This window comes from Embiotoca jacksoni, unplaced genomic scaffold (assembly GCF_022577435.1).
Source record: "Embiotoca jacksoni isolate LCO1_2020_lvr unplaced genomic scaffold, fEmbJac1.0.p SCAF_9, whole genome shotgun sequence".
NCBI lineage: Eukaryota > Metazoa > Chordata > Actinopteri > Embiotocidae > Embiotoca > Embiotoca jacksoni.
In genome coordinates this window covers 3,121,392-3,137,877 of record NW_027185447.1, presented here as the reverse complement: position 1 = coordinate 3,137,877, position 16,486 = coordinate 3,121,392, and the positions used below count along the sequence as shown (strand labels likewise).

At 40.8% G+C, this 16,486-nt stretch overlaps 1 protein-coding gene across 2 annotated transcripts in view; it reads left to right on the top strand.

Moving 5' to 3' along the window:
* The first annotated feature begins 3,523 nt into the window (after positions 1 to 3,523).
* The window catches only part of mtor (mechanistic target of rapamycin kinase), an 84,565-nt gene continuing 71,602 nt past the window's right edge, over positions 3,524 to 16,486 (top strand). For both annotated transcript variants that reach the window (XM_069140227.1, XM_069140226.1), the window contains exons 1-18: positions 3,524 to 3,657; positions 4,071 to 4,213; positions 4,475 to 4,583; positions 5,093 to 5,325; positions 5,965 to 6,165; positions 6,260 to 6,394; positions 6,475 to 6,750; positions 8,238 to 8,346; positions 8,621 to 8,804; positions 9,096 to 9,224; positions 9,370 to 9,614; positions 10,444 to 10,653; positions 10,811 to 11,016; positions 11,464 to 11,586; positions 11,817 to 11,900; positions 12,830 to 12,922; positions 13,167 to 13,301; positions 13,976 to 14,105. In XM_069140227.1, coding sequence (XP_068996328.1) covers positions 4,085 to 4,213; positions 4,475 to 4,583; positions 5,093 to 5,325; positions 5,965 to 6,165; positions 6,260 to 6,394; positions 6,475 to 6,750; positions 8,238 to 8,346; positions 8,621 to 8,804; positions 9,096 to 9,224; positions 9,370 to 9,614; positions 10,444 to 10,653; positions 10,811 to 11,016; positions 11,464 to 11,586; positions 11,817 to 11,900; positions 12,830 to 12,922; positions 13,167 to 13,301; positions 13,976 to 14,105 — 2,731 coding nt within the window. In that variant the 5' untranslated portion in view covers positions 3,524 to 3,657; positions 4,071 to 4,084. The remainder of the gene's footprint in view (positions 3,658 to 4,070; positions 4,214 to 4,474; positions 4,584 to 5,092; positions 5,326 to 5,964; positions 6,166 to 6,259; positions 6,395 to 6,474; positions 6,751 to 8,237; positions 8,347 to 8,620; positions 8,805 to 9,095; positions 9,225 to 9,369; positions 9,615 to 10,443; positions 10,654 to 10,810; positions 11,017 to 11,463; positions 11,587 to 11,816; positions 11,901 to 12,829; positions 12,923 to 13,166; positions 13,302 to 13,975; positions 14,106 to 16,486) is intronic.

Here is a 16,486-nt window from a genome sequence, read left to right as displayed (position 1 = left end):
TTTCCATCAGAGTTTAGTCGGAGGTCTCTGATTATTTTAGTAAGTGCTGTTTCAGTGCTGTGATGTGCTCTAAAGCCTGAAACTCCTCCGGATGTTGTTTTCTTTAAGAAAGGAGTTTATTTGCACTGAAACTATCTTTTCAAGTATCTTACTAATGAATGGAAGGTTGGATATTTGGCCTGTAGCTGGTCAATGCATTGACATTCAGGCTGGGTTTCTTAAGTAACAACGAGGAAAATATCTGTTTGAAGAGATGTTTATAATCTCGAGGACATAACTAGACTGCTGTTGAATACCTGCTTAAAAAAACGCTGTTGGTATTGGGTCAATACAGGAAGTGGAGGAGTTACACTCAGTGACATTCTTACAGAGCTCAGTTAATGTGATGGAGATGACTTTTTTTTTTCCATGGTTGCATCTGTGTTACAAGATTTTTGGAGTTCGTCTGTGTTTACATGAGCAGCAATACTAACTCTGATGGAAGTAGCTTTGTTTCTGAAGAACAGTGCCAGTTCTTCGCATTTTGATGCTGACACCTGCAAAGGGGCGGGACCAGTGTTGAGTAGCTGCTCAATAGTAGAGAACAATATTCTTGATTTCCCGGCATTCACTGTAATAATCTTAGAAAAGTAAGACAGGGCCTGTTTTATAGAAGGATCCTATTCCCCTTATCATGGTCAGTGGTGGAAGAAGTATTCAGATCCTTTACTTTAATAAAAGCACCAATTCAGCAGGTTCGAAACTTCTTTCTCCAATCTTTGACTTTTGGAGAGATACTGGATCATTTAATCATTTAGTGAAATGAAACCATGTACGAAGTTTCGAGAGAAAAAACACTATTTGGTGGAGCTGTTAACAACTCAAAGACTTCTGAAATTTGACCTTCACTATAACAAATGGTTAGAAACCACTAGTTCAATCTTTAACAATGTGTTGTATTTTAAAAGCTTCTTAAATAATGCATCTTAAAAGTAACTAATGCTGTCAGATGGAGGAGTAAAAAGTAGAATATTTCCCAAAAGATAGTGGAGTGGAAGTATAAGGCAGGATTAAATGGAAATATAATTACACAGTAGGCCTACCTCAAGCACAAGCACAAGTAGGCTACTTCAAATTTGTACTTTTAAGCACAGATGCTGAGCTACTTTCACTACTGATCATGGCATAAATGTGCCCCATTTCCATTCATTTTTTCAACCTTTATTTATACTTGAGAAATCATTGAGGTGACCCATGTTTAGGTTATTGTGACCCGACTTTACGTTCATGTGATCAACCAGCTTGACGTAGAATGTGAAAATATGAAAAGTGTCATTTCCAGTGGCCAACAGGGGGCGCTATGACTATGAGCGAATATTACCCCACAGGGGTCTTCAGGGCGGGGCTGTTATCATACCTGTGATGTTTGGAGAAGGTCGGTCCATGTACATAAGATTTAAAGCAACTCCTAGTTTCATGGCGAGACACTCAGACGCTCAAAATGGCCGCCTCTTTACGGGCACACGCATCAACGAAAACTAATTATTTTGATAAGATTTAATCCCAAACATGTTTTCTATCCATAGAAACTAAATTCAAGCCGGTGCGACAAAATCCCCAGGAGGAGTTCAACAAAGTACAACTTGTCAGAATCGCCCAAAATGGCGACTAAATTCAAAATGGTGGACTTCCTGTCCAGTTGACATAACGGTGCAATGTAACTTTTTTGTGCGTCCAGGTGTGATACACGTGTCCACCGGATTTGGTGAATTTAGGTAAATGTGGCCGCTGGGGCATCTCTGTAGGGGGCGCTCTCGAGCCATTTGGCCACGCCCACTTGCGACTCCACTAGAATACAAAATGTTTCGCCGGGAGACATGTGTGTATCCTCTTTCATGAGTTTTTGAATATGATAAAGCCTCCAAAAAGGAAAATCACTTTACATAAGAATAAGAACGTCCAAGAACGTTTAACGACCAAGAATACAGTTTTTACGAAAAACAACAGGGCTTTCGCACCGATGCTCGGGCCCTAATAATTCCTTGAAAAACAACAGGGCTTTCGCACCATCAGTGCTCGGGCCCTGAATATAAACACAACGGCAGTGATCACAGCAAGGCAGCAGGATACAGTCAACAGATGCAGGCCTCGGGGATTAATAAAGTAACTACCTAACCTAACCTAACCTAACCTTTCATTTAAGTGCAATTGTGACTGAGTAAGCACAATACTACAGCTCTAGAGTTGAAAAACAGGATTGAAGAGTGGCCTTATAAAGTTGTGGATAATTAGGTAGGTAGGTAGGTAGTTACTTTATTAATCCCCGAGGGGAATTTTTTTCCCGCTACAGCAGCATACAGAAGCAATAAGATAATAATAGAATAATAGAAAAGCAATAAAATAGCATTAAAATAGCAGTAAAAATATTAAATATAAATATAAAATGCACAGTATATACAATACAGTATATATATATATATATATATATATATATATATATATATATATATATTATATACACCAAGTGTATTCATATTATAAGAATACAAACGTTGTTGCCTACATGAGTAAAATATAGAAAATCCAACCTCAAGTACAGTTTTTCCCTGAAAAGCAGAAAGACAAACAGTATAAAGTCCCACAAACCAAAAATATCGCACTAAAGTTCTCGAACCTCAAAAGTATATAATATATATATAGTATCTAGATATATACTGTACTGTATAGACTGTATTTACTGTATATACTGTGCATTTTATATTTCATATTTTATTTTTAATATTTTTTTACTGCTATTTTTTATTATTCTATTATTATTTTATTGCTTCCTGTATGCTGCTGTAGCGAAAAAAAAATTTTTTCCCCCTAGGGGATTAATAAAGTAACTACCTAACCTAACCTAACCTAACCTTACCTAACCTACCTAACCTTACCTAACTTTACCTAACCTAACTAACCTACCTAACCTTAACCTACCTAACTTAACCTTACCTAACCTAACTAACCTACCTAACCTTACCTAACTAACCTACCTAACCTAACCAACCTAACTTAACCTTACCTAACCAACCTACCTAACTTAACCTTACCTAACCTTACCAACCTACCTAACCTTACCTAACATACCTAACCTTACCTAACCAACCTAACCTTACCTAACCTTACCTAACCTACCTAACTTGCCTAACCTTACTTAACCTTACCTAACCTACCTAACCTTACCTAACCTACCTAACTTACCTAACCTACCTAACCTTACCTACCTAACCTTACCTAACTTACCTAACCTATCCTACCTAACCTTACCTATCCTACCTAACTTACCTAACCTTACCTAACCTACCTAACCTTACCTACCTTACCTAACCTATCCTACCTATCCTACCTAACCTTACCTAACCTATCTAACCTTACCTAACCAACCTACCTAACCTAACCTAACCTACCTAACCTTACCTATAATCTATTCAACTGCGCACGAGCTGCGCGCACGCTGCGCAGCAGCCGCGCTCGTGAGGTTCGCCGCGCGCAACCCTGCTGAAGCCCGAGCCACCACCAGAGGTAGCAGAGCTGGCCGAGCTCGCGCTGTGCTAGCCGGGTAGTCGTACAATGAGAGATATTCTGATATTCTGCACAAGTGGAAAAGGATTTCGGGTCTCGGCATATGACGACAAACACGTGAGTGGTACCACGTGTCTTTACTGCCTCGCAAACCGGCTCGCTCCGTTCAGATAGCGTCCTGTTAGCACTCGCTAACGTTAGCCAAACAAAACAAGCGTGACTCACCCCTGAATGTACGTGTACTTGTCGCATGCTACCTGGACGTCTCAGTTGCCTCCTGAACGTTGTGTCCTTCCCAGGACGATGTCCTTCCAGCCGACTGTATTGTTATGTTTCTAACTAACCTGCGAGGTTAGCCGGACACGTTAGCAGGCTGGCTATAGCGTCAGCGAACAACAACATCGCGTGTGTACGATTATTCAGTATTTCAAAGTTTAGCACCAATACTTTTTATTTTATTGCGTTTCATTTATACCTTTGATATCCTGGAATGCTGAAGTAAATAAGCTGTTAATTTGATTCGTTTGCAGATAAAGCTTCCGAAATGGTGATCATGTCGGGCACAGCCACCGTGCTGCAACAGTTTGTCGGCGGCCTGAAGAGTCGAAATGAAGACACACGGGCGAAATCTGCCAAAGATCTGCAGCACTACGTGACGACAGAGCTCAGAGAGGTAGCGGCCACGATAAACATGCACTTGTAGAAACTTTTCACGAGGATGTAGTTATGTCCTGTTTCCCATGTTGATGTTTTGGTTGAGCTTCTGTTGCCCGCTGGAGCTGCAGTGGTGATTGGGTGGGAACTACATACTCAGTGATGTGAAACGTTTTTTCCCTGGACTGGAGACACTTAGTTTTACTACTTGCTGGTTTTTTTGTTTTTGTTTTTGTGACACAAAACTGGTTTTATGTCACTTTTTTGTTGTTTTCCACAGTTGAGCCAAGATGAAGCCACGACTTTCTACGATGAGTTAAACCACCACATATTTGAGCTGGTATCCAGCTCTGATGTGAATGAAAAGAAAGGAGGGATTCTTGCCATAGGTAAGCTTTAAATAATGATAACAATTATATACTTTACTTTTTTAACTTATTTAAGATTTCACAGAACTACATTTAGATAAGTTAGGTAGGTAGGTAGGTATTTACTTTATTAATCCCCGAGGGGGAATTTTTTTCGCTACAGCAGCATACAGAAGCAATAAGATAATAATAGAAATAATAGAATAAAATAATAGAATAGAATAGAATAATATAATAATAGAAAAACAATAAAATAAATAGCAGTAAATATCAGTAATAAATATAAAATATAAAATGCACAGTATATACAGTACATTATATATCTATATATATTATATACAACAAACCAAGAAACACAGTCAACATATATATATATATATATATATATATATATTATATACAAACAAACCAAGAAACACAGTCAACAGTGTTATTGTACTGTGATTGTTACTGCCCTTAATGTGGGTTACATGGAATAGTGTATAACCTTATGTAGTAATAATGTGTTAAATGTTATGTTATTGTTTCAGTGAGTCTCATTGGAGTCGAGGGAGGCAATGCCACCCGGATCAGCCGATTTGCCAACTACCTGCGCAACCTGCTCCCTTCCAGCGACCAGGTGGTCATGGAGATGGCGTCTAAAGCCATGGGCCACTTGTCTATGGCTGGGGACACCTTTACTGCTGAGTATGTGGAGTTTGAGGTGAAGAGGGCCCTGGAGTGGCTGGGAGCAGACCGAAATGAAGGCAGACGTCATGCTGCAGTAAGTCACCCATGCAAAACAGGGACTGGTGTTTGTTGTTTAAATACCACCACTTATTGGTGGTGTTTGTGTATGTTGGAGGTGAGGGCAGATGATGATTTGACTGTGGATTGTTCCATTGTACCATTGCCTTTTGATTTTTATTGGTTTTTTTTATCTTTAGAAAGCTATAATAAGCTTCTTTGTGACTGGTCTATCTTTCCCTGGATAGTGACCTCAGTCACTGCTGACCAGACCATTGGATTTGGTTTAAAATAGTACCAGTATGCTTCGGGATACTTACTTTTGCCACGTTGTTTGATGTTTTTTCTTCAATATGAGCTTGTTTTTTCAGTGAATATTGTACTGTGTAGTGTAATTTGAGAAATTAAGAGAACGTCTCTGTAAAACAGATGCACCTTTTTAATGTTATCTGAGAGCAGTAGTTATTCTCTGATAGGGCTAAATAGTCTATTAGGAATACACAAAGAAAGAAGGAAAATATAAACACTGATTCACTCCTTTTTTTTGACACCCCCAAAATAGCATTATAACTTCTGAATTGTTGATAATATGTAAACTTTACATTTATTTACACTGAAAACCAGTAAACTGGAGAGGAACACTTATGAGACACAAAATGGTTTTCTCTCTCTTCAGGTGCTCGTGTTGAGGGAGCTGGCCGTGAGTGCACCCACCTTCTTCTTTCAGCAAGTGCAGCCCTTTTTTGACAACATCTTTTACGCGGTATGGGACCCCAAGCAGGCCATCCGAGAAGGCGCTGTGTCTGCCTTGCGTGCCTCGCTCATCCTCACAACACAGAGGGAGACCAAAGAAATGCAGAAACCACAGTGGTACAAAGTAAGACATTCAACTCGGTATATTTTGTATTTGCCAGGGGAACACTAATGTTTTGTTTGACAGTAATTAGAAGTGTTTGTGTTTTCTGTAACAGCAAACCTTTGAGGAGGCAGAGAAAGGCTTCGATGAGACTTTGGCTAAAGAGAAAGGGATGAACCGTGATGACAGGGTCCACGGTGCCCTTCTCATCCTGAATGAGCTGGTTCGCATCAGCAGCATGGAGGGAGAGGTGAGTTCTGATTTCACGGTGGACTGTTTCTTGGATTTAAAAAGCAAAACATTGCACTCACTGTTGTCATTTCTCCCCAGCGTATGCGTGAGGAGATGGAGGAGATCACACAGCAACAGCTGGTCCACGATAAATACTGCAAAGAAATGATGGGATTTGGAGCAAAGCCACGCCACATCACACCCTTCACTAGTTTCCAGTCGGTCCAGCCGCAACAGTCCAACGCCCTCTTGGGCTTGTTGGGCTACAGCACGCCTCAAGGCTTCCTCAGCTTTGGAGCCACACCGGCTCCTGCCAAGAGCTCGCTGGTGGAGAGTCGGTACTGCCGTGAGCTGATGGAGGAGCGATTCGATCAGGTAGATTTGAAAGCAGAGGTCTTTGTGTTTCAAGAATACAACAACTGATAGAAGCTGAAAGTGCTGAAATTGTTTTTGTTACTGCATATTAACGATCAGGGCAGCACTGTACTGCACAGTGGGAACACTGCAATTCTGATAATCTTTTGTTGTGCCAAAAAAACCTCGTAGGATTTTTACTGCCCCCTGACAAAGAATGAGGGGATAGTTTGATGGCTGTTGATGGCTATAATGGAGCTGAGTTTAGAAATATAGTTTCTTTTACACTATTTGAGGGAGGCTGTGGCTCAGACGGTAGAGTGGGTTGCACACTAATCGGAAGGTTGGTGGTTCGATCCCCAGCTCCTCCTGTCCACATGCCTAAGTGTCCTTGAGCAAGACACTGAACCCTAAGTTGCTCCCTAAGTTGTGAATGTGCTCCTGATGGCAGCACTTTGCATGGTGATCTGTCTCATTAGTGTGTGAATGGGAAAAACCATGTTTCAAGTGCTTTGAGACCGAAAGGTGATAAAGCACTATACAAGTACAGACCATTTACTATTTATCAAAAGCCTGATTATAACACGTCATCAATGACATCAATCTCTGCAGTGGTATGCAGATTTGACCTGTTTTTGTTGTCCTACTTGTTTCACTCTAAAATGAAGGCTATGTTAGGTAAGTTTGTTACAGTACATGATGCTCTTTAAGTTTATCATTCCGTTTTTATTTAGACTATCAAAGAGGTGTTTATTTAACTATTTTGTATTTTAGATCACAGTGTCAGTTGTTATGTATCATATTATAAAGTGTTCCTCTTCCAATGTCAGTCTGGGATTATATGGTTATGAGTATTTCAGACTGATTGCTTCAGGAAGCGTTTATTTGACTCTCACCGCTCAGACAGTCGATTTAATGTCTTGCAGCCTGTACAAAGCTCTGCATCGGTGTTATTTTCTTAATGCACAGATGATGTGTGAGGGGGGAAGAAAGTAGACTGAGTTATCTTTGACCTCACATTCACAGCAAGAAATCTCAGAAGTTTCTTGATCTCCCCAGTGGTAACAATGGTAAAGTCACATTTTCAAAATATATTTGGCATACTTCTGGTATTTATAAGGTTGGTGCCAGTCTTGGTGATGTTTTCTTCACCTGTTTACAGCAATATGTGTTCAGTTAAGGTAGTTTGTTTACCAATTGAATCATTTTTGTTGGTCATCCGATTGAATAATTGAGGAGGCTTCTATGTATACTTTATATGTAAAGCTGCATTGGTGTGTGCAGAAACTCAAAATGATGGCTCAACATACTGAAATATATATTGTGAAATCTTCCAGCTGTAAGTGAAATGCTGTGCTGGTGTTTTCTTGTTTTTATGATGTTCTGATGTTTAAATTTTATATCAGAAATAATGCTACTTAACTCCCACTTCATTGCAGCGGGTTAACAACACAAGACCAGTGCTGTTTTGTGCACCAGATAAACAAAGTTGACATTGATCTTTGCAGGTGTGTCGATGGGTGCTGAAATACAGGACCAGTAAAAACCCGCTGATCCAGATGACCACCCTCAACCTGCTGCCACGCTTGGCTGCCTTCCAGCCACATACATTTACAGGTGGGACCACTGAAATATTCATTTCAGTTCAGCTGAATCCAATATTCAAACAGCAACTTGCAGCTATGTATTCTTTCCCATCTCTGAATCCACTGGGCCTTTGTATGTGGACATGAAATATAATAGTTTTTGGTCCCCCGGAGTAATATATGTGGGCTCTGCTTCAATACATCATTTGTAGTTTCTAGCAGACAGTCGATTTAATGTCTTGCAGCCTGTACAAAGCTCTGCATCGGTGTTAAACCATGTGCCTTGTGGTTGGTCCATTGTGCAGATCAATACTTGTCAGACACTATGGGCTACCTGCTGGCCTGTCTGAAGAAGGAGAAGGAGAGGACAGCAGCTTTCCAGGCTTTGGGGCTGCTGGTGGTTGCTGTCAGGGCAGAGATCCAGCCGTACCTCACCAAGATCCTCGAGATCATCAAGGCTGCTCTGCCACCCAAGGACTTTGCACACAAGTCAGTAACTGACAGCAGTTTGTCTATATATTACAAATGATATATTTCGATATTGAGATATATGTTTGATTTATCAATTATTAACCTTTTTGAAGTTATTGCCTTACTACACAGTTTTCTAAAAGCTTTCATATTGCTGTTGTTTAACTCCAATTTTGTAGTTGTTGGATGAGACCCTTCTCCATCTCCAACATGAAAAAAGATGAAGCCTAAAATTCATATTTTGACAAGTATCTGCTTTGTGGCAGAGTTGATTAATAATTATCTTTGGCTGTTGTCTTCCATGTGCAGGAGGCAGAAGACCATGCAGGTGGATGCCACAGTGTTCACCTGTATTAGCATGCTTTCCAGAGCCATGGGTCCCAGCATCCAGCCAGACATCAAGGAGCTGCTGGAGCCGATGCTGGCTGTGGGCCTCAGGTAGGACAGACGGGTCACTTTTCAGCATTTCAGAGTCTGATCTACACTATGTTGCTTTGAATTCAATGTTTTAGTTTCCACAAAAACTATCACCTCCCACTTTTTGATGATAATATTGGGTTGTTTGTCCATTGCTTTGGTCTAGTCCTGCACTGACAGCAGTGTTGTACGACCTAAGCCGTCAAATCCCGCAGCTGAAGAAGGACATCCAGGATGGTTTGCTGAAGATGCTTTCCTTGGTGTTAATGCACAAGCCTCTGCGTCACCCCGGCATGCCCAAAGGCCTGGCTCACCAGCTGGCCTCGCCGAGCCTCACTAACATCCCAGAGGCCAGTGATGTTGGCAGCATCACCCTGGCCCTGCGCACACTGGGAAGCTTTGAATTTGAAGGTAAAAATTGCATCTTATTATTATGTAATAATGCATTACATTCCTTTCATTAATTCCACTTGTGTTGTAAATTTGTTTTTTGGTGGAGGAAAATGAGCATTTCCAAGTACGAGTAGTGGTATTGAAGTCCAAGAAAATCTTGAGGAATTAGCTGTTGTTGTTGATGTGTCGCTGTCAACACACTCCACATTCAGTTGAGTTGAAAATAAATGTGTTTTCAAACCGAAGGCTTCAATCATTAGGAACAAGAATGGAGCCACAGGAGGTGAGAAAAACATGGTCCAAAAGAAATGATTAAGTAAAGTGCAGAAACAGCTGAACCAGTTGTGTTGATGAATGTGTCCAGCTGGGGATGGATGAAAAGAACTCCTGTTCAGTTTGTCACCAAGCTCACTTGCTTTATGATTTTTTTGCTGCGAGCGCCATACAGCAGCCCAGGTCAAACTATTACTTTCCTTTTGTTTTCATCCTGTAGTGGACTGCTGGGTGGATTTGGCTGAATAGTTATTGTTATAATTCATGGAATATTTTTGTTAAGTAGTTCAATTTTCACTGCAGCGCGCCACCAGACCTTTCAATGTTTAGTTTGGAAATCCCAAAGCACCAAACGGTCATCTGGATAAAGAGGAGTCCTCAGGCTAATAGTTTGTTCACAAAAGTAGAGACACAAATACAGAATGGATCAAGTCATAGCTGTATACATGCAGTCAAAAATGACAAAAGACACCTTCTGATTATCTGTCAGGGCATTAATGCAAGTAATAAAAGCAGTTGCAATTCCAAGTCTCTCAGTTCACACACATTATATTATCTCTACTTCTCTCACCAGGTCACTCCCTCACCCAGTTTGTGCGACACTGTGCTGATCACTTCCTGAACAGTGAACACAAAGAAATCCGGATGGAGGCAGCTCGGACCTGCTCACGCCTCCTCACTCCCTCCATCCATCTGATCAGTGGCCATGTGGTCAGCCAGACCGCTGTGCAGGTTGTTGCAGATGTGCTCAGCAAGCTGCTAGTTGTTGGCATCACTGATCCAGGTAAGACACAAAACTGGACGTTTGTTTTTGTGTTGCATTTGGGGGGGGAAATGCAGTACTGTGAACAGCTGTTATGAGCCATGATTATAAATTGAATAAAAGTGATAGGAGAGTCAAAATGGTTTTGTTTTTTTCCCTTGTCTCTTTTCCCTTGTAGATCCAGACATCCGATACTGTGTGCTGGCGTCTCTTGATGAGCGTTTTGACGCTCACCTGGCGCAGGCTGAGAACCTGCAGGCGCTGTTTGTTGCACTAAACGATGAGGTGTTTGAGATCAGAGAGCTGGCCATCTGCACAATTGGACGCCTCAGCAGCATGAACCCTGCCTTTGTAATGCCCTTCCTTCGCAAGATGCTCATCCAGGTAGGAGAGGCACAACAGATGGCTCGCTATGAGCTCAAGGATTTATTGTGTTTAAGGTCCTATATTGAGTTTTGTTTAACCTATTCAGGGGAACAGCAATAACAGTGTGGGAACGGGTTTTTAGAATTTTTTGCAAGAATTAAATTCAATTTTTTTTTCCCGTTTACATAAGTATTTAAACAGCTGTTTCCCAAAGCTACTGCATTTGTTCTGCTTCAAAAGATCACCTGTTTTGTGCTGTTTCTACTGGATACCTCTAGAGGGCAGCAAACGCTGTGGTATTGTGACAAGCTTAAAAATCCCCAAATATTCCTCTGCAGGGCAAAGTCAAATTGTCATTGTGCACATACTGGTGTTATGTGCTATAACTTCACCTTTTTAAGATTTTTGTCCAGATGGAGAGCAACAGGTGTGTAACGCCGACTCTGTTTTGTACTTTGGTTGCAGATCTTAACGGAGTTGGAGCACAGTGGTGTCGGCAGGAACAAAGAGCAGAGTGCTCGTATGCTTGGTCACCTGGTCTCCAACGCCCCCCGCCTCATACGGCCATACATGGAACCCATCCTCAAGGTACAATTGTGCACGATCTCCATGGTGAAGGGGTATGAGTTCATGAATGTAAACCACATTGGTACCTGAGAGAACATATTATGTACCAAGCAGACTTTCTCTGAAAAAGCAAAAGTCTATTGCCGCCTCATTTCCATGAGCTCTTTGAATTCATTTTTTTCCCCTGCAAAACATAAAAGGAATTCTGGGTTTCAGTAAGGTCAGTGTACACCTTACTTTTACTTTTGCAGGCTCTCATCCTCAAGCTGAAAGACCCAGACCCCAACCCTGGAGTGGTCATTAGTGTCCTTGCAACCATTGGCGAGCTGGCTCAGGTGAGGCTGTTCGTCTCAGTTTGTTCCTGAGGTTTTATTAGCCTGTTTATTTTCATACTGATTTTACATTTGCTGCTTTTTGAAACCAAATACATCTGAGCACAATCTATTGCCATGTGTGCATAATTACTTTATTGTGAGTCTTTTGTTTTAATGCAAAACTTGAGCTTGTCTTTTGCTGAGACAGAAATAAGGAGGTAGTGCCCTGCCTATGAATGCTTGCCTTGTTCCACCTTGTCCAGGACATTGAACGGTCCCCACAGAGGAGTCAGGAAAGTACAGTTAAAGGCAGGCAGGTCAGACAGAGTGCAGGAGATGCTCAGGTAGACCAAGTGTACACGGCTGACTCCGTGCAGAAAGAGGTGGAGGCCCAGCTGAACCAACACTCAAAGACGACACAGGAGAACGTAGGGAATACAGATAACAGACATTAAATGCCATGTCCAATTGTATGCTTTGTCAAAAAAAAAAGTATTATCTAAAAGCCCTCCCCTGTGTATAATTGAACATTTAAAATTCTGTTAACAGGCAATGGTTGTTGACACAAACGGACTGAAAGCATATTAGCTGAAATTTTCACAGGCATTTTTCCACAAACAAGGAAAAAGTTGCCCTCAGAATAATTTGACATACTTTAATGACATCAAACTTTTACACAAAAGGGCTGTGAATTGATATGGTCAGATTGAACAGAATCACTCATTGTTTTAATGTAAAACAGTTTACAAAGCAGTTCATTCCTTTAATTGAGTTTAGTTTTTTGACATCTGTCAATCACATCTTTAAAATAGCACAACATATGAGACTTTGTCAGTGATAGAATGATCAGGTCCTTGTACCTCTTCCCATTTCAGACCCCTTTAGATTTTACATGATTTTAGTGACAGAAATTATGAGCGTTTTGATTGGTTCTTCGACTGCCTTGTCAGGTGAGTGGGCTGGAGATGAGGAAGTGGATGGATGAGCTTTTTCCAATCATCATGGACATGCTGCAGGACTCCTCCTCATTGGCCAAGCGACAGGTACGTGAAGAAAATTAATATCTTGTTCTGGTCATGTCTTGGTTAGAATTTGTATTTAGAGCTTACAATGCAGATAAACATACACTAGAATCCAAGTTAAATACATCTTTAGCATGTTCTCTTACACGTGTTCATTTTATTGCATTAATGGTTAGGTTACAATGCAAAGGAAATTACATTCCACACATAAATCTTTCTTTGTCAATGGCTTTTATCAGAGTATCTTCCTCTGACTTTCCACCAGGTGGCGCTGTGGACACTTGGCCAGCAGGTGGCCAGTACAGGCTATGTGGTGGAGCCCTATCGCAAGTACCCTTCCCTTCTAGAGGTGCTTCTCAACTTCCTCAAGACTGAACAAAACCAGGGCATCAGGAGAGAGGTATGCATCGGTGCCTCCATCTTGGCTCCTCACCTCTTTGTTTTCCCTCCGAGGTTTTCTTAGTAGCAATGTCAACGCAGCTCTGGCACTCATAATGACTCATTCTAGGCCCACAAACCCTTCCTGTCAGCATTTACTAAGTAAATGATGGTCTGTTCAGATGTTTTGACTTTGACTGGTGAATCATAATCACATGACTACGTACAGTATGAAGCTATAGCTTTTTTCCATGATTATATGGAACTTTTCCCCAAGTCTTGAGCTAAGGGGTAATTGCCATAGTTTGTTCCCTTTCCTTAAGCCAATATGTGAGGCACAGAGAGTGTATTGTCACTATACATGGTCCATTGAAACTTTTTAAAGCACACTTGTCGTACAGATCTTGGTTATTAATGCATATTTTTATTCTGATCCAAATATGTGGCTAAACATTCTGCTTCCAGAGGCCTGAAGAGGCTGCAGACAAGACATTTTCACAAAATACTTATAAATAGCCTGCCATCGCTTTTTGAATGCTTTTTGAATGACCACAATCGGACACGTCATTTTAAACACTGGGAGTCTAGTTAATCTTTGTGTCACAAAGTCGATGAAATGCACTTTTCTGCTTTATTGGTATTATGACGGTCACACATGATTCAGAGCAAAGATTGCTAACTCTGTGTCTCCAACAGGCGATACGTGTTCTGGGTCTTCTTGGTGCTCTGGATCCCTACAAGCACAAGGTGAACATCGGCATGATCGACCAGTCACGAGACGCCTCCGCCGTCAGTCTCTCAGAGTCCAAGTCCAGTCAGGACTCAGGTAGGCCTGTGATCATTGTTAACCAATAACAGTTTTTCAAAGAGTCTCCTTTTATTTGTGCACCAAGAAGTAAACTGTTTATTTGCATTCCTCGGACTTATAGCAGTATCACATTTTTTAGTGCAACAGCTGGAAAGGCACTAAACTAACATGGCTCTTTTTTTTTTTCAACCCTTCTCTGTGGGTCTGTAAACTGGGAACCTTGAGAGTGAGTCTGCCTGAGCCCGATGAATAGTGTTGTAAAGAGTTTGTGTATATAGAGGACTTGGATGACTCATATTTATCATAGTGGAATTGTTGGCGATTGGATAGACCACAAAAGAATTTGAAAATGCAGCTTTTTATAGTGATATGACACATTTGCTGCTCCACAGAATTTAATATTTAATTACGTGAAATACAATTTGTGTACTGACCCCTTTATACACGTATGATCATAACAAATGGTCGCCTGTTTAAACGTGAATGCACATACAGAATCCCTGCAGTTCCTTACAGGTTAGTGCTGTGTATAGGGTTAAACACGCCATGCAGCAGTTTCTCGTCGGTCAGAATATGATCGCTGTAGAGAGGAACAGATTTTTCTCCTCAGTTGTATGAATTTCTGAATCTGGCTCTCATCAACCAGTGAAATCCTGTCTGCCCAAAAGCCACTTTACAGTTGGGCTATTTTTCATCTTATAAATCTACAGCTCATTAAAATGGAGCACAGTGAAGTGATATGTCTGTGTAGTCGAGACAAAACACGATTTTTCAAGGTCTTGACGCTGCATTTGTAAAGTCAACAGCCTCTATGGCTTTGGGTTTGAGATTTGTGGGAGTTGTTATTCTTTAGGATCTAATTTCTGGCTCTTGTCTGATCTACAGATCTCCGAGTAAAAATCCTCCACATTGAGGAAATATAACTGCCACAACTGGAGTGGGAGCTTTTAAAGTGGAGATATTTAATTTAAGATGACCCACTTTAGACAGATTTCAAGCATCTGTTTAATATACTGTCAGTGATTTACATTACTGGTTTTGGGTAGGAGATCTTATTATAGCACATCCATATGCACTTTTATTTATCAACAATATCAGCCACATAATTCATTGTTCTAATGCCATCTGATCTGACTATGTTTGTGGTCATAAACGATTAAAATTCAAAACATTTGGGTAGCTTTGCTCTCATTATAAACAACGATATTCATAAGAAGTGGTAACAGTGCTAATCTAGGATCCCACGAAGCTGCATAGTTATTTACTTTCCACAATATTAAAGAACTGACATAATGATGATTTGCTCTTTTTAATGGGGTTCAACCTGTGAACGACACAAAGTCCCAGTATCACTTCAAACTCTAGCATTCAATCTCTGTTGACTGGGATTAACTGCAGGAACTCTCGTCAACATTTTGATTGAAGGTGGTGCATTAAGAAAAGGTCATGCTGTCGCTCAAAGGCCGTCATCCTCTGGATATCTTGAAAATTCATAATAATGACAGTAAAAATGTGCCTCTATCTTCAGTCATGTGCGTTGTGTTATGGAGAATCCAGGTCTCCACTTCCAGTCATGTGTCTCATAATGTGACCTCGGTCAATATGCTAATAGTTTTACCAGTTTGTTCTGCAGCTAAATGGAGTGTGACCAGAACTGGAGGCTGTATATCTGTTGGCAGATTTGTCAGGGTCACCGTCTGTAGCAGCAGTGGATTTGACAGCATATTTTTTTGTAATGTGGGAGGACACTAGCAAGGTCCATCTCCTCACCTGACCAGAAAGAGGGCCAGTCACATCAGTAAAGAATAAAATGATCATAAAACTGATGAAATTCTGCATATCCTCTCTCAAGTCAGCTGCTGTATTTATATCTGTCATTATGGATGGGGAACAGTTTATTTTTTTCTATCAGCTGAAATCTGAATTACTGTAGCACTGTTGCCTCACTTAGCTACACTGATGCATGTTTGTGGGCTGTAAAGCTACAGATGTGTAGTCATCTTTCACTATCATTAATCTTGACTTGGCGAAGGCCAGAATAATAAAAGATCCAACAGTAAAGCTTCTCTCCTCAGCCGGGGAACTTTTTGCCAGTCCGTTCTGTCTTCGGAGTCTGAAGGGAGACGAGTGGAGCAGCAGCTCAAACTCTACTGCAGAGTGAAACGCTGAATACCAGACGTCTGTATTCTCTGATGCCTTGTAAAATTCAATAGCCCTGCATAGATAAATGACTGATGAGACTCCATTTGCATTGCCTGGCACAAAACAAAATAAAGCTGCTTTCAAAAAAATATATATATATATTTACATTAGAAATGTTAACAAGACCACCACTGTTCTCTTGGTTTATTTTAATAACGGCAAAGAATTGTGCTCTCTAATTCCACTAATGACTGCTG